The sequence below is a fragment of the Haliaeetus leucocephalus genome, unplaced genomic scaffold, assembly GCF_000737465.1.
Source record: "Haliaeetus leucocephalus isolate CR32 unplaced genomic scaffold, Haliaeetus_leucocephalus-4.0 Scaffold284, whole genome shotgun sequence".
NCBI lineage: Eukaryota > Metazoa > Chordata > Aves > Accipitriformes > Accipitridae > Haliaeetus > Haliaeetus leucocephalus.
This window is the reverse complement of record NW_010972720.1, coordinates 123,246-147,266: the sequence shown is the minus strand read 5'-3', so window position 1 is coordinate 147,266 and position 24,021 is coordinate 123,246. Positions and strand designations below refer to the sequence as shown.

The 24,021-nt window shown below is 36.8% G+C and overlaps 1 protein-coding gene across 2 annotated transcripts in view; it reads right to left on the bottom strand.

Moving 5' to 3' along the window:
* PALLD (palladin, cytoskeletal associated protein) overlaps positions 1 to 22,133 on the bottom strand; it is a 215,056-nt gene extending 192,923 nt beyond the window's left edge. The window contains exons 1-3 of one of the 2 annotated variants that reach the window (XM_010569938.1): positions 21,825 to 22,133; positions 20,963 to 21,148; positions 13,506 to 14,552 (exon numbers count right to left, since the gene is read on the bottom strand). In XM_010569938.1, the coding sequence (XP_010568240.1) occupies positions 13,506 to 14,551 (1,046 nt within the window). In that variant the 5' untranslated portion in view covers position 14,552; positions 20,963 to 21,148; positions 21,825 to 22,133. Of the gene's footprint in view, positions 1 to 13,505; positions 14,553 to 20,962 lie in introns of both variants that reach the window. The other variant, XM_010569939.1, reaches the window with a different exon arrangement.
* Positions 22,134 to 24,021: the final 1,888 nt, after the last annotated feature.

Here is a 24,021-nt window from a genome sequence, read left to right as displayed (position 1 = left end):
CTAATTACCTGCAAACCCCAAGCATTTTAACTTATTACCCTTTCCCACAGGAAATCTGAGCTATTTGAGTTCACACTACTCCTTGAGTTTTGTACTCATCTATACTGAGTAGTATCATACTAACTGTAGCATATTACTTAAGGAAAATAAGGTTCTTGGGGTCTGGTCTATAATAAGCACTCTGACATGCAGTATTCCAGTACATCAGATAAGATACTTCTATGCAGGCATTTGCCCCTTCTGCAACTTAAAGGTATCTTTGTATATACAGGTGAAATTATCTATTATTCTATTATCTATTTATTTGATTATCTATTTTCTATTATTCCTCCTGATTTATTTCATAAAATAACATCTCTTCTCTACCCAGATTATCTAGATGTATAGTTAAGAAGTCTGCTCATTTCCTGATTTACAGGAACATGTCATATAGGTATTGAAAACTTGAGTCAATATCCAAGCAAGTGCCTTATTTCAGTTGTTTGCAATTTTTCACTATTCCTACTGATCAGTTCTCCTTTTGTGAGTCACCTCAGACGAGGCAACTGACAGGGGCACAAAGTAGCAATTAAGTCCATTTCTTATATTAATACATGTAAAAGTTTTCTAGAGGACAAAAGCTAAAAAACACTTAAGTGTCTAAGGGAACAACACCTCAGTGAAGGTTTATTCTGTGCAAAGCTAAACTTCCAAATTCTGTTCATTTTGTGATCTTACAAGAAATGCTATCTCCTTACTACATAACTGCAGATTATTTTTCAATATCCAAAAGTGTAAAAAAAAAAAAAAATCTTTTAATCTTCACTTCTTTCCTAAAGCACATGGAATGTGAGAACTCATGACAACATAAAATGTTTTGTGAATAAGTAACATGGCGAGAAACCAATATAATGCTTCGGATACAAACAAAACAGCTGTTCTGCATATAGTTCATCTTCAGAAGTTTTGTGAAGTTCTGCCTAAAGCAGGAACAACAGGCTTCTTTCATCGGTGTATCCCCTGAACATCTCTCCAACATACCCTAAAAAGCTACACAGGATTTCAATTTATTTATTTATTCTACCAGCCTCACTATTGATCAGAGTGATGGGTTTCACTGAAACGAAGATTTTCAGAGGGTTCACAGAAATAACATGTCTATTTGCTGCTGTTCTTGCACCACCCACCTCAAAATGTGAGCACAATTGTACAAGGTATAAAAACAAAGCACTGCTAATTCCTTAACCTTCCTGCTGTCTTTATATCTCTGTGTTCAGGGAAGGCAATACAGATATTATGGGAAGGACTTAGTCTCTTATTTTCATATGTGACAGGGAGTAGGTGGGCAAGGAATTTCTTTTACTCCTTCCTTTACCTTTGCATGGGCTTAAAGGGCAAGCCCATGGCCTATTAAATGATCCACATTTACAGTCCACTTAAGAGCCCTATCACACTGTAAGGCTTGTTAGCAAGAACCACTTTCCAGATGGGTTCTAAAACTAATAAAATAAGCTCAGTATTCACTGCTGTTTAACAGTTTCTTCTATGTTTAGTCTATGATAAGCTTTTAGTCCATAGTCTTCTCTACCTACTTCGAAGTCCAGTTCATGCAATTAGAGCTGACAGAAGTCTGACGTTTTCAGTCACCAGCTACGAATTTTTGCAGAGAAGTCCTATTTGTTCAATTTTATCATCCAGATCTCTAAAGTTAGCTTCCACATTGTCAAGAACACATTTACAGAGCATATTTCAGACATGACAAAGTTGTTTATTAGGAAAGAATTTTTAAAGCATCAAGTTTCAAAGTGATAATTGTATTTACTTAATTTATATTTATAAAGTAACATATTGTGTCCTACAAAGGTATGTCCTGTTTAAGTAATGTTATTAAACTGCTGTAATTACCCTTAAGAAACTTAAACAGTCCAAGATGTGGTATTGCCTTTAGGCAAATGAGCAAATGTGTCAAAGACTATTAAGCATAATATTTTAAATAGGATTTGGAATAGCACTCCATACCTGTTGAACATTGATAAGTAATGATGCCAGAATTACCGACTCCAAACACTTCTCTCTATGAAAAGCCTCACCACTCCATTTCTGTTCACATTTCAGTGCAAATAAAATAGTACACTCCTAAAACACGTGGGTTTGTTCCCGCCTCTGTTCTATTAGCATCTAGATTTAGTTTTAATTGTCACAGATCGGTACTTTCAATTAGTCTGTGACAAGCAGATTGCTAATGATTTCCTCATTGTCAGACCTCTTGGCTGTTGATGCTTTGCATGATACTGGAAAGGCCCAGAGACAGTATATAAGATTTAAACAAATAAATGCTGAAACATGAAGTAAAAGCAGCCTCTTGGAATAGTGCCTCTGGCCCTGTTTCAGCACCACTTTTGTTGAAAATCTGTATTTTAAAACTACTTCAATTAAGCTTAGTTTTTAAACTAAAAATGTTTAACATGGACAAATCTAGTGTAGTGAAAAAGCTTTCTGAAGACATGTGGTGCCTTGTTATTTTTTGAGTTCATCCAAGTCTCATTCAATTCCTATGTCAATAAAAGGCAAGTTCTTTATATATATTTTCATTACGCAGATAGCAGCACCATTTTTCTTATTTTAGAACAGTAATTTTTATTAATTTATTTTTAAGCTTTTCACAGTAGCCATCAAGCATAGAATCAGTTTAAAACGTACTTTGATAATATTTTCACCTAACCTTTGAGACTTTTTATCTATACTAGTTAATGCATTATTTATTTATGGAGCATTAACAAGGAAATTCAGATCTGTATTCTTTTGCTGAGAGGCAGACAAAGCAGAACAAAAGAATAAAGAAGTGAACTGAGATGCTTTTAAACTTTCAGTAATGTAATCAGAAATACACCAAGACAAAGACATTGGCATTCACAAATAGAGAAAAATAAACTGACTGAGCTGGAATTCTCTTCATAATTCCGATTTGAAAGAGCAGTCCTAGTTTCAACAACTACCCCATTGTTTTTACAATTGCCTCTTATAACACCCATCTTCATGCACCTAACAGGCTTTATTCTTCCTATTTTCAGGATGGAAAAACCAAAAAGAAAGTATGCAATCTTCTAAAAAAAACTACAAAAGATATTTCAGCATTCATGAAAAGTACTAAAATTACAGCTCTGAAGAAAGAGATCCTGGTGAAGCACAGAGCCTGTGTAACAAAGATGAGGAAATGCATACATCACGTAGTCAAAACTGTTCTACAGAGACAAGAAATAAATGAAACATAAGAATAACCCCAGTGTCCACGATCTATAGATCCTCCTTGGGGCTTTTACAAAAAACAATCAAGCAAGCAGTCCGTGTCTCCCCCAGCCAGCCTCCCCCTCAACCATGCCCACACATTCTTGATTTTAGATCTCTCAATATTCATTCTGTAACACCAATGGATTTCTCACCCTAAGTTCTCTAGCAATCTGTTTATTTTATAAGACTTTCATAAATTATCCTGTTAGCACAATCTGGACTTTGTAAAGATCATTTCACCTAGGAAAGAGCCTGGCTCTCCAGATATCCATTTTAAATACTGTACTCTATGGTTTTAGACAATAAAGCAAGACAAAAAAACCCTCATCCAAATAGACCATTTGGCTATCATATACTACAAGAGTCTCCTAAATGCCATTCGTAAGTAGCATGATGACAAATAATAAAGAATCCTCTCTCAACTATTCTAAGGTAAAAGGACTATTACTTACAGGTTAAGAAAACTGATGCACTACTAGCATTTTTCAGATATGCCACACTATTTTTTAAAGCAGATGAGTACATGATCTAAAAAGGCCTTAGCTCCACTGTATGTTTTCCCCCCGATGCAGAAAATCCTGACAGTGTGGACTTTCATTGCCACAAAATGAGTAGAAATGGAAAAGAAAATATTTGAAAGATGCATGTTATCTACCCAAAACCTGCAGGCCACAAATCACTACAGGCAGACACTGCAATAGCTTAACCATTTGCGCTAGGGTATAAGCCCTTGCTTCCCCAGTAAAGCCCACTAGTCCAGAGCACTGTTCTAAGACAAACAGAATTAAGAAGCAGTTTCACATATCACTGAAGTGACTTTCAACATTACATTCCAGATCCGCTCCAAAGGAAACTGAAACTCCAGGAATGCCTGGAGATGGATAGGCTTTATCTCAAATTAGTGAAAGCAAACAAACAAAAGACATAAGAATGGCATAGCGTGGTCCAATAAACCAAGACTATAAAAGGAAATAAATGAGAATGAAAGAAGGGCTAAAAGTATAACAAGTTCAAGACTGCAAATAGCTATAATTTTGACTTGTAAATGAAGAAAAAAAAAGCAAAAGTAACAAAGAGATTATTGATACAAGGAGGAGTAAGAAAAAATATTCTTGTGACAGAAAAATATTGAGGATATTAACATATAGGTTTCATATCTATAGATATTCTATCTTAATTTGAATGCAAATTAAATACTGAATGACAACACATTACTGCTGAGCAGATTTCTGAAATTAATATACTACCAGATTAAAATGGCTAACAACATCCTTCTATTTATACTCAGCAATATTACACATGCTGTCTATACTTTCAGATGATCTTCAATGTTCCATACACAGATAAACATCCAGATCTACAAAGATAACATTTCTGACCCAAGGAACTCCTTAGGTACAAGAATCTTCCTCCATTCTTAACAAGTACTCTCTCTTTGCAGAAGACTAGTAAGAAGACAGATTAGCGGGATTCTACTCTGAAATGTTTAGTAGACTATTGTAGATTCCTGTATAAAAGCATGTTTATTGGCCAAAATAGTTTCATAAGGAAAACCAGTCGGACTATGAGGACAATATAAAACCAAAGTTTATATTTTGGAGCATTTTAACAACTAACTCTATAAACTATCTCCTTTAGGAAATAAACACAAAATATTCTGGAAACACTTCTTGTTTACAAAAGGTTACATGACAAAAAAGAACCACTATTTCTTGTCACACTCTTCTCAACATTAATAAACAATTATAACAAGACTGTGAATTAATGAAATAATAGAAACTATTGTATAAGTAAGGGAAGTGTTTCAGATCAATTCTTACTGTAAAATATTGCATTTGGTAATAAACTAAAGTAAAACGACCACAAATACACACAATAAACAGAAGATCCAGTACACCAAAGGAAAAAGTGAAACATGATAAAATTGCTGTGCTTAAAGGATGTTAAAATACTTTGTATATGAATTTTTTGAGTTAAAATGAAAAATGTCACTTCTTTCTAAAACTATCAATACCTGTGTCCTGGTTTCAGCTGGGATAGAGTTAATTGTCTTCCTAGTAGCTGGTACAGTGCTATGTTTTTGAGTTAGGTATGAGAAGAATGTTGACAACACTGACGTTTTCAGTTGTTGCTAAGTAGTGTTTAGTCTAGTCAAGGATTTTTCAGCTTCTCATGCCCAGCCAACAAGAAGGCTGGAGGGGCACAAGAAGTTGGCACAGGACACAGCCAGGGCAGCTGACCCAAACTGGTCAACAAGGTATTCCATACCATGTGACATCATGCCCAGTATACAAACTGGGGTGAGCGGGGGCTGGAGGGATCGCTGCTTGGGGACTAACTGAGCACCGGTCAGCAGGTGGTAAGCAATTGCACTGTGTATCACCTGTATATTTCAATCCTTTTATTATTACTGTTGTCATTTTATTAGTGTTATCATTATCATTATTAGTTTCTCCTTTTCTGTTCTATTAAACCATTCTTATCTCAACCCACAAGTTTTACTTCTTTTCCCAATTTTCTCCCCCATCCCACTTGGTGGTGGAGGGGAAGTGAGTGAGCGGCTGCGTGGTCCTTAGTTGCTGGCTGGGGTTAAACCATGACAACCTGAATAAAAGCTATTAGAGATGCACTAGAGGAAGCAGGTTTCTGATAAAGCTGTAAGATTGCTAGAGCATCTAGAGAAACATGTGAGGAGATGGGTGTGTTAAAAGAAAAACAAGAAAACAAGAAAAAAAAAGAGGAGAGGCACTTTGCTATAGTTAGAGTATTAGTAATGAATTTTAAAAAGTTTAAATGACAATTCTCAATAACAAAAACTACAAAAATTCAGAAAGATACCATTTGTATAGTCAATACTATCGCTGGAAAAAAGTAGTACTTCAGTTTCTGCAACAGAATTGTTGCCTATTTCTATCCCCTCTCAATAACTAGTAAGCTTCATTTTAAAGCACACATATAGGAAATAATGTGAGAATCACATTAAACTTCAATGAAATATTTGATTTTTACTGTATAAGAATAATAGATATTGCTGTTAATCATTTTCAAGTCACAAGAGCCCTCACCTGCTACATAGAGCATGTACTAATGCTTTTAATCTTTTTGAAAATATTTCTGCAATCACTGTAGCTATTGTAATGCTTATGGTCTAGTAAAGTCTGTTGTTAAGACACATTAAGCATCTCATTGTTCAGAAGCAAGTTTAGTTCTTGAGCCCTTCCTCAGTCTTGGGCTAGCAAATAAGAATGGAATTAACAAATACTTTAAATGAGTTCATCATAAAATAGCTTCACTAAAGTTTCCATCTTGAATAACAGAAGTATGTATGTAAGCTTATGAAAACATTTAAAAAGCAGAACCTGAACTACCTGGTTCTAAACTGTAACCTGAATAGTTAAGATTTTAAAAATGCAAAAGTAACAGTTTTGAAGACAACTATTAAAGAGCTCATATAAAAAAGTGAGGAACACACCCAAGAAACAGATTTTTTTGAACTAAGGATACCTAGGATTGTCAGATATGTTCCATTAGTACACATACATAGATAGCTACTCACACTTTGTAAAAAATAAGTAGTATTAAAACCTTGCCATTATAGAAGTAGTAGAACACCTCTATGTCCCACCAAGGCACTGGTGTTTCATTACAACTACAAAATTTACACAATGAGAGACTTTAAGAAACAAAACTAAATGCTACCTCTAAACTACAGTTTTCCTACCTGAAATCAAGCCTAGTAAAGAAGTAGAAACTACATCTGTGATACCTTTTACATTCCCAAGACTTACAAATCTACCAACCAGTGTCTAGGTAGTTCAGTCGCTATTGTCCCGTACACCTGGATTTCCACCCAGCTGTGTAGATTTGTGTTAAGCATTACTTAATCTGTCATCCAATATTGTTTGCAGCTGTGCCTGATAGGAAGACTATGGTGGAGACATGGTTTATTGTGTGTTTTCAGACTACAAGGCTTTTAAAGGCTTTAAAACTGCATAAGTTTTGTGAAGTTGTAGAAATCAACGTAGTTTGGGTTTTATTATAAATTTAAGTGTTGTACTTTGCATTTGTTTCTATATTTTCTAAGAACATTTCTGGACTACATGCAAGTAAAGTTTCTAGGTGGGGATTTTAGGTACCTGTTACAGAAATTTAGATAAACAACGCTTATGAGAAGAAAATGGTTATAATGAGAGCAAATAGATTCCTTAAAGCAAAGAAGCCCTGTTCTTGCCAAGTAGTATGTGCAAAGTGTGGGTTTTTTTGGTTTGGGTTTTTTTTTGTCAGTTTGCTTTTGAAGAAAGAAGAGAATATACTTTGCACAAAGCATTTCAATAGCTGTTGTGCTACAGAATCTGGGTGAATATCTGTAAATACTTTAATCACAGCTTACAGTTCAGGGCAGACCTCAGAAGTAATTAACTATTCAGGTAGTGAGGCAAATGCTGAAGAGCTCTAAGTCACTCCCAGCAGTGACTTGCTTTAGTTAGCTCAATGGTAACTTGGGTATTTTAAGTACTGCACTGCTGATGCACCTTGAAGGAGAGCTACTGACTGATACAATGGTTGTGAAACTAATGTAAAAACTGTCTGTTTCAACTTATATTTTATGTGCTTTAGACCTTCTTTAGAAGACAGGTATCCTAGAACTTCTCAAACTACCCAATACTTTACTAGGTCTTAGGTTGGAATTTGGGTAGTTCAGCAACATAAAATTGTTCTGACCAGTGACAAAATCTTCTTTGTCACTGCTAGTAGAACTAGTAGAATTTTCTGCTAGTAGAACTAGTAAGTTAGACATTGAATTTTGAGGAAATGTAGTGGTTCTTGAAATTTAACTAATTGTTTTCTTTTGGGATTCAACCCTAAGATTCTAGTTATAAGTTCTTCTGTCAAATTTTACTTATTTTACTCTTGTAGAACAAAGCTACTTTGGCCAAGTTTTGTCACTCAAACCATAATATTTACATTTTTTACTTTCTATATGATGCAGCTATGAACATCCAAGGAACTTAAAATTTTAGAGGCCTTCCTAGTCACATAACCTTCAAATATACACTTACACTATATTTGATGGTTTCTTTGCTTATAATAAGATTCTGCAACCTTGTTATCCTTAGCCTTATAAGAAGGGTAGCAGGTTAAGGCAGGATTCTAGCTTGACTTTGGATATGTTGAAGATTTTAGAAAGTTTAGCTCCAAAAAAACCTATGAAAAGGTAAGAAAGCCAGCTATAAAGATTATTGGGATCCAGAATAAAATGTGATGCAAAGAAAAACAGTAACATGCTAAAAGGTCAGAAAGACCTAAGTAGTTTCTTTTGAAGGCCTTTTGCTCTGCTGTAGATCACTTGTATGAATTCATGGCCACCAGGGCTTGATGCTGCCTAAATATCAGCTGTGCTCATTACTAGGCTGGACAACTTCTTGGGTGCTGGGAAAAAAAAGCACAATTTACTCAGTGCTTTTCTTGTCACCATTGAACTATTATTATTTCATCATGGCTTTAGGGACTATGCCTTCTGGTTATTTTCTTCCCAGCTGAGACAAAAAATTAAAATCCCAGTTGCTCTCCACTTCTATCATGCTTACCACACAGAGTTCCAAAAACATTATTTGCAGTGGCTATGTTATTAAAACTGGCTTTTCTGGGAGAAATCAGAACAACTGAAGCCTGGTTTCTGCAGATTTTATTGCTGTGTACAAATGTATAGACGGTGGTAATCCCGGCTCATGCCCCTATCTCTATCTCCTGTTCAGAAAGTTTTGCATGTGCTAAGTGGCTGACTCTTAATGCCTCACAGATCAGGTAACTGTTCAGCTTGTTCTATAGCCCTTCTTTTGGCAATAACATTAATATCCATTTCTACCTTCTACCTATTCAGCAGTTTTCACAAAATGTTTAATACCTTTTACACTTTTTTCCCTCTGGCCAGTTTCTTCAGAAAACCGTAGTATTTAAATCTTTCCAGTTCATGTGATTACGCTCCAAAGATTTTTTTCTAAAGGTATTACAAATCAGAAATTCAGTCTAATGAAACAGTTGTCTAAGTACAGCACTTCAGAAAATTAGATTTTTTCTATTACCAAAATACAAGAGAATGATCAAATAGCATTATACCACTGGTGTTCTGCTTTTTTTTTTAACCATATAAAACTCAAATTTGCAGAAATGTTCCTGAAAGTGGCACAAAAAGCAAGCATTCTTCACTTGTTCTGCAATATATAGGTGGTTTTAAATAGGCTTGTCTTTTTCCACTGCAGCATACTAGCTATTTATTGGATATTCAGGATATATCAGAAAACTCCCTTTCAGCTCCAGAAAGAGGGGAAGTTATGTGCATAGGTGACATTATGTAACTGTTCAGAAGTTCCTAGTAATGTTACTGTAGTCTAGAATCCACTACAAATTTTTCTGCATGCTTTCTTATCTTCTAAAAGAAAGAACGCCCTCCTTTCCCCATGATTCAGACTTTGGAGTCTCACCCAAACAGCATGCAAATATTTGCCGTGTCCTTAAACGGTTGGCCCAGTCGCTTAACCACTGAATGAGTCTTAGCTTTTGTTCTATGGGCTTTGCAACAGCGCTCAAAAGCTGAAGGGCTCTACTCTTCCCCCTTGTGCGGCTCGGCCCTCAGAAGAAATCCAGCCTGCGAGAGCCCTGCCCATGCTGTATGCGAGTGACCTCTTCAGCCAAGGCAGCGTCATTACAAAAAGGTCACGGTGCAAAACTGTGTTGACTTCCAAAATGAATAATTTTTGAGGTACAGCTCCCATACTATTCAGAAAAGCAGAGTTTACAATAAAATTTAAAGAATTTAAAGCTTATTTCTAGATTTCTTGTAAACATCTTGATATTAGCAGCCTCTGAAATGAATACAACAATGATGTAAAAGACCTAAGCAAAAGAAAGCTTCATAGCTTGCGCACAACTTCCTAGTTCAGTTGATATTTATGTACAGTTCTGGAGTCATATCACCGATGTAAAGACTGATGTTCTGCCAGATAATATAAGACCAACAAGGTACCAAAGCATTACAACAGTGCATCTTTGCTATTAAAACACTGCAACCTCATTGCTACTGTCAAACTCAACTAAAATGTCTATGCTGTATTTCATAAAAGAAATCAATAACTTCTACTCGGTTCTGAACAGAACTGTACTTGTACTGATGGCAGGAAACACAGAGTATGTGAATCTGATGGCACCAGTGAGGTTTTTTTGCTGTGTTATGAAAGTAAATGGCTGTTGATCCTAGGGTCTATGTAATGGACGTTTAGTAATTCTGTTTTTCGGGATCCTCCATGTCTGTGTGCTGCCTATTCTGGGATCATTTTCACCCCACAAAACACATTTTGTAACTCAGCAGGATTGAAATGTGTGTTAAGGTGTAACAGAGTGATGGCGGTAAAAACATTCAAGCCAACAGAACCAGCGTTTCATTCTAGTAAAACAGTATTTTCTACATACTGGCTCTCAGTACCTTAATAGTCTTATTAATGACTTGATAAGTAGTACCCTATAAAAAAGCCTTTGTGTCTCTTGCCTTCTTAGCAAAAAACTTTGTAAGAAAGTTTGCTGTTCAAGTTATAGAAGTACAGATGTTTTCAAAATTCAAGTACTATGAAAACTAAGTTCCTTTGAGGCAATATGTATCATGGTGAATTCTTACCAGTAAGAAAGACAGTTCAGGGTTTTTCTTCTAGTTGCATTACCTGTGGATATGAGTTGACAGGGCAACTCTTTCTCCCTGTGCCACCCATTGGCATAGCAATGGAGGAATGGGTAGGATTTACCTCACCTGTTATGACAAGCTAATAATAAAGTGTTTAGCCTGAAGTATTTGCCTTAATTTCTTGTCAATGGACCACACAGGTGACTCTTGGTAGATGTGCTTCTCTCTAGTGACTGAAGATGGAGTCTAGGGTGACTTGGTCAGGTTAACTTTCTAACCTACAGATGGGTAAAATTAGGTGAAAAGGTCTTTAGTATCAATTAATAATAATTATTTTTCTTCCTTAAGGGTGGTCCCTCTGTCTGTTGCTGCTACTCTGCTTTACAACTAAAAGTATCAGTAACAGTATGTTAGCCATAATATTACCTAACCCAACAACAACAACAAAAGAACTACTAGAAGCTAACAGTTGTGTTGCCCTAGTGTCTACATCAGTACCACTGGCAGGCTGCAATATCTTAGTGAGGGGGAAGGAAGAATCTAAGAGAAGAAACACAAGGAGGAGGATTCCCTGGCTGTCATAATTGTGCGACTTCTACAATTCCCCTTTCCTGCTTCATGAAAGTCTGAAGGAGAATGAACAACTGTAAGGCTTTTGCACCCATACTTGTGATTTTTGTCCTTTTCTCCCCGGCAGATATAAAAAAACCAAACAAACCAAACACCTATTAATGACATGACATTGCTGTTGTATTGCTTGATGGGCATTGCAATTTAGACATTACAATTATATTTTTGGGGTAAGCTTCCTGACCTGTTGGCAAGGCTCATGATGTAATTCCTTTGCTTAGCATACTTAGATCCACAGCTTGTCTTGGTTTAGAAGATCATTTGGCTTCAGTTTGTAGGACAACCTAAGCTCAAGTACATAACCAATGTACTCAACGTGTTGAGGTACAACTTCTTCCACTTTGTATACAAGAACAACTGAACACACTTGATGTTGCTATAAATGATCTTTTGACCCTGTAAAAATTTCAGTGTCTCAATATTCAGCTTGTCTGGGATATGTTTTCACTGAAGACTTACGTGAGGATAAAGGCAATGCAGTTGTCTTTAACAGTCACAAACAAGACTCTCTGGAGATATTTTCTGCAAAGTAACTTCACCTTGGAATGAAAGCATATCTAAGCACATGTAGCCATAACATGACTTTTCAAAACTGTACTTTTTTAATCTTGCTGACAAAGATCTAAAATCTTCAAACTGACAGCTCTCTTTATTCTCTCTGCAAACCTGTACCAAAAGGTACAGATTCTAAAAATATGTTAAAGACTGATTTCAAAGGAGTTCAATGATGGTATGTATGAAGACACTGTTTAGTGATGGATATGAATTCCTAAGCTTGCATAGCCACAAGGCCTATACATGTGACTATCTGCAAGCAATCAGGGGTAACAATGCAAAATATTAGCAATTTCAAAATGTTAAAGACTTCACAGCAAAAGATATGAAGAAATTTAAAGTACAAGTGTTACAGGAAAGTGATTGCTACGTTCCTTTAAGGAAGTGTTGAGAACTTTAAAAGAGTTATGCAGTCTTCAGATGTAACAAAAGAACCTTACAGGAAGTTCTGAATGGGGAACTACAAATTCTATCCTGTCTGAAAAGGACTTTTCCTTTGAGAATATCAAATATGCTCAGTTGACTTTAAACCAAAAGAGTTTGTGAGTAACTATTAAACTGGAGGTATAATCTACCTCTCTGTGTGTTAAGCAATCACATTAGCATTAAGGCTCAGACCTGTGAAGTGGCAAATGCTGTCTGTGAAGTGCTGGTTGACCTTAATTTCTAACAGCTTTAGAAGAAAAGGAAGACAGTGAAAAGTATTATGAGTTAATTCAGCCCTCACTGATACTGCAAATGTAGCTTTTATAACTGTTATAAACACATGTTAATAAAGAACCTAAACTAAACAAACTTATGCAGCAGTTACTTTTATGTTTTATCATCAAACAAAAGCAAATTCACATAAATTTCACTACAAAGAATTGAAAGAAGTTTTGAAATGGCGACCATCTTAGTGTCTTCTGGAAATGTCTTACACAAGAAGATATTTGGCTAGATTTAGAAAATTTTAGGTTATCTTATAGTACAGACCCTAAATCCCATTGGTATGGGGCATGGAGTCATTCTAAATAACTGACAGTAAAAACTGTATCAACTGCCTGATACATGTTCTTCAGGGGCAGATTGTGAATTCTTTCACCTATATTAATGAGGTAACAGTCACACAGAATGTTGTTAGAGTCACTTCTTTTTCTAATTTTGCCATGTGGCTCTTGATTTAAGTAGAACTTTGTATCCCAAGCAGAAAACAATGAAACACTCTAGAGAACTAAAGAGGTGAGAATCTGTTAATTCCATGTGCTTACTAACCACTGCACGATTCACTGTTCTTATGTGACTATCTCTGAATAGGTCCACTATGATACCTGTCCTTAAGTATCTTCCACAATTAGAAGATGATGATATCTGGCAACTTAGTTAAAAGGCACACGCTTACCTGACATGAGGGACTGGGTTGCCAGTAACTCTGCACTCCAACAATACTTTGTTTCCTTCGGCAACTTCCTGGCTCCGGAGCTTCTGAGTGAATTGAGGTGGTGAAGATTGATTCTGTTCCATGTTGATGAACGGGTGGCAAAGGACCGTTTCGCTCTGAGTGATGCTCTCCCTTTCAGAAAAGTGTTCTCCATTCAGATGAACTCCAGGCAATTTTGCCTCAGGCTCAGTCTCTTGATGGGGCTTGTCAAACTCCTGAGTCACTGAGGTACTTAGAGCTGGCTGTTTCTTTTTAGGAGACAGGTATCCACTGTCTGGAGAAGAAGAGTCCCCATCAGGACTTCGGCCTCTTGTCTTTGCTGCCTGTCTAAATATAGAAGACAATTCCTCTATGAATGTGGCAGCTTTATCACACAACTTGTTCCTGAAAGGAACTTCTCCCTGGGATGCTGATTCAGACTTTGGGCTTGTCTTAGGCACACCTGGACCATCTTTCTCCGAATGTTTCAGGCTTCTAATGAAGCTGGGACTAGCAGTTAGCAAAGGTGAGGTGCTTGCTTGCCTCCTGGAAACTGTGACAAAATTACCTGCTGTTTGAGGTGCGGTGGATTGCTCTTTCTGATTCCTTGGGAGAATGTGACTTGCAGGAGATGAAGTCAGGCTGCTTGCTTGAGGCCTCTGTAAAGCATCTTGCTCATGCATTTTGGTATCCCTGAAAGAAGGGCTTTCTGAAGTGCTAGAAAGAGAGGTGTTGAAATAATGAGTAAAGTCTGGTGCTGCATTCTGATCCTCCTTCATGGAATTGGCAATGGCTTCCTGAGCTATATCAAGGCTCTTACATATCTCCTCCTGGGTAAGGAAGGCAGAAATTTCATTTGAAAATTCCCCATTCTGTATGTCTGATACAGAATCATAGAAAAAGTCATGGTAGGATGAAGCTTCTGACATAGTTTCAGGATATCCCTTATTGGTGCCTCTCTCTGCACAGTAAGCCTCCTTCAGCATTAAGGAAAGAGGCAATGCCTGGCCACAGCTTCTGTCTTGCATTCTGGAAGACACAAATAAAATTCCTTAATGAAAAACCTTCTCAATAAAAAAATCCTGTTATATCCTGGTTCCCATAAGGTAGACACAAAACTGGGAGAAGAGCAGAACCCAACGGTGCATGAAATACCATAAACCTTGGTTTCTGTTAGAATGGGCCAGGGCTGCAAACTGTCTAGGTGGAAATGAGAGCACTTAGGAGTAATTTTTCTCAAGCATCTTCCTTCAGAACTGTGAAGGCATCCTTTGTCTGTACATTGCCTAGCACAAGCTCAACTCCACTAGACCAGTCTGAGTGTTTTGTTATTTCACATCTGATTTGTTATTTCACATGAATGCTATTACACTTCATTTTTTCTGTTTTTAGGCTTGTGATGATTTGGGGGATATACTTACTTTTCTCCTTCCCATAACACTGCCTTTCAGCCACTAAACCATCAAATTCCAAGAGGAAAAGAGTGTCCTAGTTGAGAACATACACAAGGATGTTTGGATTAGAAATTCCAAGTTATCCTTTCTGTTTAATGTAGATAATGTGTTTAATATTATTTTATTTCTTGTGTTAACATTTGTAACTTGTTACCTTTCAATACAGTTTAGTAGCACTTTCCTCAACACTAGTAAGTGGAATATCAAACTACCACATGCTAAAAGTAAAACACTAAAGAAATAGATTTCACAACCTATGTATCATCCATACCATCTAAGTGTATAATGCATATTCTGTACCAGTTTCACAGAGTACAGAAGCATCTATACATCTCCAGTTTTCCCACAAGATTTTAGAATGAGAATGAGCGTTCTCAGCCTCTGTAAAGCCAGCAAGAAACAAGACATCAGTGAAACCGCTCTTGTCCCAAGGGAAGAATCTGCCTGAAGCTATCCTTGTTGAAATTTATTTGTCCTGCTGGTCACTAGATTGTGAGTGATCTGATCTTGAAAGTAATTGCTGCTTCTGTGAAACATTTAATTAAGTTGAACATCAGTGGTTTTAATTGCCCTTGAAAATTCTCTTCTTCTTACGATAATTTCTACAAGGTTAATTCTGCACAAGATTTTAAAAAACATTATATTTTCTCTTCATGGTTCAAAGTATTTCTCCACTGATAGACAGGTGGCTTGACAGTCATGAGATGCACTCGGATGTATTTTACATCAGCTTGTGCAAGCTCCAATTCCCTTTAGTCACTTCACCAGGGCTCACCCGGCATGTAGTCATTAACTGACTGATAGATTATTGGAATTCTTGGCCTGGCGTATGCATCTCCTGATATGCCTGCTTGTCTTGCCAACAGATTACAACCCAACACATAAAAGAGAAGTATAAGGAAACCAAAGCATTTTAGGATTTGATATATGTTTTTATAGAATACAGTGATAGGCTTATTCTTTGCTGGGATTACATCTTTCTTTCTTTTTATCTGTGTTTACGGGGCAACAAATTTAGAAACCATGCCAATCTGTTGTCAACAAAATCTAAAAAAGTATATACAGTATAACTGACTACCACATAGCAGCTTTAAAGAATGAATCTGAGAAGCCTAGCAAACAGTTGGCCTAGAGGCTCAGCTGTTAAGGCATAAACTGGATGAATGCCAGGGAACCAAGGGTTAAACCTGGAGAGTTTCTGTCTCCTTAATCTTAGCTATTTTTTAAAACTTTGTATTCAAATGAACAAAGGTGCTAGTTTACTATTTAGATAACTGGTAAATATCTGTGCTTCAAATGATACTTTTATTTAAATCTGATTCATACTGGGTCCTAGCTTGCTCACATCTCAAAGAAGTGATACATTACACACTCAGATAAACTCCTCTGACTTCCAACACCAAGCTGCTCTGGTGTTTCAATGGGTTATGGGTCAGAGGACAATTTCATCTATTGCTAGCCACCCAATACAATGATTAAAATGAATGTATTATGAATTAGCATATCTCCTCCTGATACTCAGTTTTTTCATTAGAAAAATATAATGGCTACATATGTCATAATTTTCAAAGCCAAGTGTCTAAATTTAGGTAAATCAATCTGTAGCTGGGTATTTAGGTAAAGTCGATTAAATTAAACATGTGCTAGTTATTGCCAATTTCTGATGCTGGCAAGCCTCCTTGGTGAGAAAGGTCTGGTGCCTAAAAATGGAATTATATGTCTAGCTTTAGACAGCTGAATGGAAGCTTCCAGTATAAGGCTTTTTTTCAGACACACTGTAACACATAAAACCACTATTCTTTTAGAGAAATTTGTAACCATAGCAAACTGGAGGTAAAGTATCACAAACCGTATCAAGTAGCATATAAGATCATAATCAGAAATTCTGAATGCTATTTCTAGCTTCTCCAAGTTAGACTATAATGTATTTATAACAGTTTTCATCATCATTACTTATTAGGTAACCTGCAAAGCCATATACTGTATCATTTAAAGAAACAAACATAAAATACAATGCAGATCAGTGTTTAGCTATACTTCCAGCCTTATTACGTATAAACTATTTATGGGGTCCTATTTGCTATATATATTTAAAAATTACTTACAAGTAAACATACATTTTAATATCACGCTGTTTAAATATTTATTCAGAAAATAATATAGATGCTCTAAGGAATATGGTAAATAGTAAATTAAAAATGTACTGGATTACAATAATCTCAGAAAACATTTGAATAATTAAATTAAGATATTCAAGAGATAAATAATGAAATATGGAAAACCATAGAAAATCAAAGGACTCACTTCAAGAAATGTATAAGCATCCTAAATCTGCAGAACCTGTCCAATGAAAAATTATTACTTAAAAAAATATGACCCAAAGCCAATCTGTTCAAAGGAATAATATGAAGGAAGAAATATATCTAGTAAGTTTTTAAAACAAAAAAGGCACATATTTTTCCTCTGAATTTTGAAATCCTGCAAAATTACTCCCCAAAGTACAATAATTAAATTTAGCAGAAAATATAAAACAGACCTTACAATGAACAAGCCAATATGAAGAGTCTCAAGTACAGTAATAACGGGTAAAGTTGTTTTTTTCCTTCTTTATCTAAGTAGGCTTAAGTTGCTCCAGCTATTCACCAAAGATTGCTTGGTCCTCAGTAAGCATTGAGAAGACTGTGGCCTGTGCGTTACATCTGTCCTCTGTAACTATGTAATTCTTACCCCACTCATCTATATTTGGTAACTGAACTCATGTTTCAGCAGACTGCCGCTATCTGGAATTCCAGTAGAAGCAACATTAGGCCTGGAAGTGGTACAACGTACAGTGCACTTACTACCCAGAAATTCAGAGAACTTAATCATTTAAATGAGCAATTTCTGTTGTATTTAACACAGTATTTTAGGCTGTTTTAAAATATTTTTTTTATTTTTATTTTAAAATATTATTCTGGAATTTTAGGATGTGATTTTTGCTCATTATTAAAGGGCCTGCCTCCACAGGTCATAGAAAACACATAGTGTGTGAAAGTTAATTTTTTAAAAATAATTTCTTTCTACAGCATTTTGTCTTAACAGTTTTTTAATTTATGACAATAAATTAAATAATTGGCTTTTTCTACTAAAAGTAGTTTAAAATAATAGCTTCCCTGTGTACCTTAAAATCTTCCAGGGAAAGAAAAACCCACAGAATCATAGAATTATTTAGGTTGGAAAAGACCCTTAACATTTTTAGAGTTATCAGCAGAAATGGTACATCTTTTTGTAATAATAAATAATTATTAATCTGTAACCATATACTACACCGTATAAATAAATTTACCTACTGAATTTTCACATCTCAAATTAAGTAATCCTATCATCAGAAAAGAAGTCTCTCCCTCAGAAATGACACACAAAATCCCTGGAAAACATGTATGCTTTAAAAAGAGCCCACAACTCTGACACACGTATTAACTCTGAAACAATCAAAATTTATTTCTGGTTTCTATAGCCTTGTAGAGTGTAATGAGTAACACTGTCAATTCTCCCTTACTGTCTTTCCTAAGGAAGTACTTTCACCTCATTAAGAACTCCTGTGAGAGTTTTGTCTCAGGGAAGAAAATTTTCTGTCCAAGAGCACACTTGTACCTTTTCAGGCACATCATTTCCTTCGATACTCAGTGAAAGGAAGAATTAAACATGAAGACTGCTGCTTTAATCCACAGCCTTTATCACATAATTTCCAGAAATAAAAGCAATGTGTGAGTAAGATTGTTTCTGCCAGATCCCAGCCTATTGGGAGTCAAATTCTCTAGAGTAGATAGGAGAAATTGTAGTTCCAAATAGATGTTATAGACCTCCATCCCTTCTGCCAGCATCCATTATATCTGCTTTCTGACTTGAATTCATTTAGTGGGCTGGCACTTATTCTTAGCTCAAGGTCTTCTAGATATTGCCTTGCTTTTTTTACTAAAGTTTATTCCTTGGCAACAATGGAAGTGCACGGACCCACTGTTGTGACAGAAGTGCACAAGAGACTCATTGCTTCCTATTGGTGCCAGACCATCTTTATGTGTTACCAAGTGCTAGTATCACACATTTTATTTCAGTGGTTAATATAGTATCTTTCTTTGCATCTTCATGCAGGCAATCACTGTCCCCTAATCAGACTTTCAACAGATTAACTGTTGGATTAGGAATACTTACTTACTTCACAATGTATACAAATGCCATTCTTATGAATTGGGATCCTTACCATGTTGTAATGAAATTAATAAAAAGGATTTTATTTCAGGTCATTTTATAGTAATTTCAGTGTCAAATAAGAACAGAATCGTCATTCTAAAAATTCCAGGCTAAAAACTGTACACAAAAAAGGAGATGGTCATCTAAGAGTTAACCACTGTATGCCTAATTTTTAAGCAGTCACCCCACAGAGTGGAATCCAGACCCTGTGTCAGGCACCCAGCCTCTCCACTAAATGCATAAGAGTTAGCCACCTTGGAATGGGAGCCAAAAATAGCCTGCATATAAACAGCAACAAACTGCCTTGGGCTATCTTCAGCATTTTCTACAGGGAGGGGTGGATGGAATCCTGGTTCTTGGAATTATATGTTTAAATTGTCACTTCTTGGAAGAAAACATATCTGCCTGGAGACACCTGCGGAGATAATTTTTAAAGGAACTGAGCTTTTACAAATAAAGCTGCACTGGTGACGTGTGCAAATCAGGTAGACCTACTACCTTCTGTACAGCATGAGAGAAACATTTGCCCAGAAAGTGAAAGATCTGTGTTCAGTTTGTTCCCAGTGGCTTCAAGTCTTAATGAAATACTCATTGTAACTTGCAAACTTATTAGGGCAAGGTTTTATACAGCTGTATTAAGTCATGAAAAAATTTTCCCAATGTCATTCTACTAAGATTTAGGGAATGCTTATATCCTTTGACCTGTACTGAATCTTTTGGAAACTTACTTAATTTTTGATCAAGACCTTCCATTTTTATTGCAAAAATGTGTATGCTCCTTTACAAAGGTGGTAGACAGCAGTAAATCACTATAAACAAATGCTAGAGGGAGTAAAACTTTGGAACAACTACACATTTTGAAAGATAAACGTGCAATAATATGCAATGTTGTCATAATTTACCATCTACATGTAAAATGTAAAAATGAATAATAACATACAAACAAGATAAAGGATATTAAGCCTGATATGTTCACTCCATTCCTATTGCAGTATCGTGGCAAATTCAACTGATGAACAGAACTCCCCAGAGATAATACTTTTCATTACCGATAGATTTGATGGAGCATAGCTAGTCTGGTCTCCTGAAACCTTAATAATTTTCTAATACTATGCAGTCCGAGTCATTCAAAACCTCATGTCACAAACTATAAAGCTTTTCTGGTTGTACAAGCTTTCCATTCCATCTGATGAAGATGTTACACAGTACAAAAGATTTTCATTGTTAATTGGGCTAAAACCAAAATATAATAACAAGTATGGCACTTAACCCTAGTAATTTGTGTACTTACCTGAGAAAGTAGAAAACCTCTGTTAAGGTCTCTGTTATTTTGCATCTTACTCTAAATAGCAACAGGATAAAATATGAAAAGATTGGCAATCTCCTTTCCAAGACCTAAAGTCAAACACCAGTCTGTAACCTTCAAATAAGAATCTTTAAGAGCTAGTTCTACTTTAAGCAGCAGAGAGAGATACAACCCCCTTTACTAGTTGCCACAAAATCCTCCAGTTATTTTGAGTCACTAACAGACATTTTTTTCCACCTCTGAAAGTTTTAAAAAAAAAAAATCTGGTTGCCTGTGCTTAAACATACTAGGTAACTGCCTGCTGTAATTTGATGCCATACATAGCTTAGATTTTTGTTTTCCATTAGTATGCAAACGTTTAATTTTACTTGTAAATATATTTGTAAATTAATTTGTTACATAGTTAGAGCTAATCTGTGTTTTTTATAGAGTGCATTGGAAGTACCTATCTGTTGTATATATATGAAAGTGTCAAACATAGTGAAATAGTCAAGGAGTGTCAATGGTACTCAAACACCCTTTTTCCAAGTTTCTGGAAGAGTTTCCCTGAGGATTTTTCTAGAAGGAAACTGTAGAAGTGCGATGGAAAAGCTCATACACCTTCAGCTTTGCTAGCAGTGATACCAGTACTTGGTCTAGAAGAAATACAACAGCTGTTAAAATTAAACCGTTAAAAAAACCAGTAATAATAACTCACACCCTTCTTTTACAGAATACTTCATCAACAAAGTGACTGAGGGGCTGCAAGTAGCAACAGTTAAATAAAATTAAAAATACCAAAACTTTCCAGAATTACCACAGCTGTGAGTAGGAAAGGAAACCATAAAATGGAAAAGAAGGCTAATGAGCAACTCAAAGAACTAATAGATTCTTAAATTGGGGAAGAGGTGAAGGCTTCTCAGTCCAAGATCTATGGTATCTTAAGATCTTGCTGAGGCAACTTACCTCAGACTGAGAAACCTGTAATTCAGCTTCCCTTATCTCAAGACTACTAGAACATTTGTAATACTATTCTCTCTCAATATGCCATATTTTTTAATTTATCACTAGCCAGACAGGTAAAAACTGAACTCATGGACAAATTGCCACTTTACTGGTGAGTGTCTTCAACATCTCTTAAAATCTCAAAGGAATTTTGTTAGGAGTTTGCACCCCTGTGCACTGGGATTAATACACTTTTGCATCTGGGGCTGTGAAGCACACCGTGCCCTCGCAGGATTTAGCACTAAGGTGAAGAAACGTAGAGCAAAGCTCTTCGATCCTTGCCAATAAGCACTGTGCCTGGGGTAAAGATGTCCCTGTCCAAGTTACCTGAGAGTGGCAGTGGCCTGGGCTGGGTGGTGCAGTCAGCCAGCCGCGCGAGACTGGCAGCCCCTTTGCTTTTTGCCAGGCCCCGGCGTTCATCAGTCTCCCTCTAGGTTCACGACACTGTTACACTCGTTTCCGAGCCTGCCTTTCTCCTTTTTAAGCCCTTCCACTCACAGGCCCATGTACGCGCTCAGTGGCCCAACGCGAGGCGCTGAAGGAGAAGGGCGGGAGGAGGGGTCGGCGCTGAGGGAAAAGGGCGGGAAGGGCGTTCGGCGCTGAGGGAAAAGGGCGGGAAGGGCGTTCGGCGCTCAGGGAGAAGCGCTGGAGGGGGGCCGGCGCTGAGGGAGAAGGGCTGGAGAGAGGTCAGCGGCGGGAGAAGCGAGGCGGGTGCTTGCCGCCGGCTGAGGGGCGGCGGCGCCAGAGGTGAAGAGGTCCCGCGCGGAGCCGGCGGGAGCGGCCGCCTCAGGCGGAGGAGCCCGGCAACCCCTCGGGGTGAGGGGGAAGGCGCCGCGGGGAAAGGGCGGGGAGCGACCGCCGGAGCCCACTGCCCCGCCTGGCGGTGGCGACCGGGAGGGTGTCGTGGCGCGGTGGAGGCCCACAGGACAAGTTCGGCTGTCAGGACGTGTTGCTGTGAAGTGTGCCATCAAACGTTTCGGCCAAGGGCCAGCATCTACCTTAGGCCCTGCACTGTTGACACATTTCTCTGAAATTCCTCCTGAGAACAGAGAACATGCACACACAATCTGATTTACAGGTACTGATATTTTTGTAATAGAAGTCCTTAAAAATCCTTATAGGCTAGGCTCACATCTGTGCAGAAAGCCTTGAGAAGGCCTTTTCACTGCCTGATTCCATTAAAATATTTGAGGCATATTATATAATAGTATTAAAGGACAAGAAATGAGGTGTCAACAAACTGGAATTGACAATCTCATGTGGTTTAGTTAGAAAGGCCGTTCCACGTTTTGGCATTTGGGAATTATACAAATAAGAATTTAAGCAAGCCTATAATACAGCTGATGTTGTTAAAGTACAAAAAAAACAAGAAATCCATTTCATGTTGAATTAAATGTGGGAAAGGAGCAAAAGTTACAGAAGGCAGGACTGATGCAATCTCACAAGGGTAGAGAAAGCAATGATAAAATTTGGCAGTGTAGCACATGGCAATATAATTGAGATTGGATAGTCTAGCATATAAAGATTTCAGATTATATGATAAATTTAAGAAATCTAAGCACCCTTTTTAAGGTATCAGCTCAGTGTAGTCCTACATAATTTTCTAAGGAAAGAATTGAAATAGATTATAACTAAAACACTCTAGTGGAAAATCCATGTCACAAAAGTAACATTATAACTTAAACAGACTGATACCTCATGCAAACCGTAAGTGTTAGGTAGTTAATTTAAGTGTCTCGACTGTGCAAAGCAGAATTAACACTAGTCTGGTTCTTAATTTTAAGAGTTTGCTTTTAAGGAGTCCACATTCAAGACCTTAGCTGTAATTTTGTCTAGTTTCATTTAACTTAACTGCTTCAACTGTTACTCTTCTCTAAATTGATTTTGTCCTGTATTCTGTAAATGTTAGTCATATTCATGTGGCTTTACCATTTCTTTTATTTTGTAAATTAATTACACTTGTTATCGCTCCCTGTACCATACCTGAAAAGTTATCCATCCCTCTATGCCCTGTGTAGTATGCAACTGCTTAGCTTTAAGTATGTGCTTCAGTCCCACTCACATTAGCTGTTACCTGTATACCTTTGTGAAAAATATATTTCAAACAAATCTGATTTTTTTTTAATAAAAACTGTTCGCACTTATGCATATCATAAAACTCTCTTAGCTGGGCAGTGAGAAAAATGCTTTAAGCAACACATGGAGTCTTTTTAAGTTCTATGTACTAAGCCTTTGTCAATGCAGCTCAGTTAGACTTTCCTCTTCATAAGGAAAATGATCTCCATTAGATTAATTTTAGCTGCAAGCCTATAGTGCATATTTTACATGTTTATATTCACAGCCAGTCATGTACTCAGATTCCTTCTTAGCATGTGAAATGTGTTTGATCTGAGCAAGCACAGACAGCACTGAAGTTCAATACCAGATTAAAGCCTCTTTCTCTACAAGGGGATTAACTTTGAAAAAGGAATGTGCTTCATTCAACAAACTGTGAAATGCTGATCTCTAGGAAAATAAATATTTA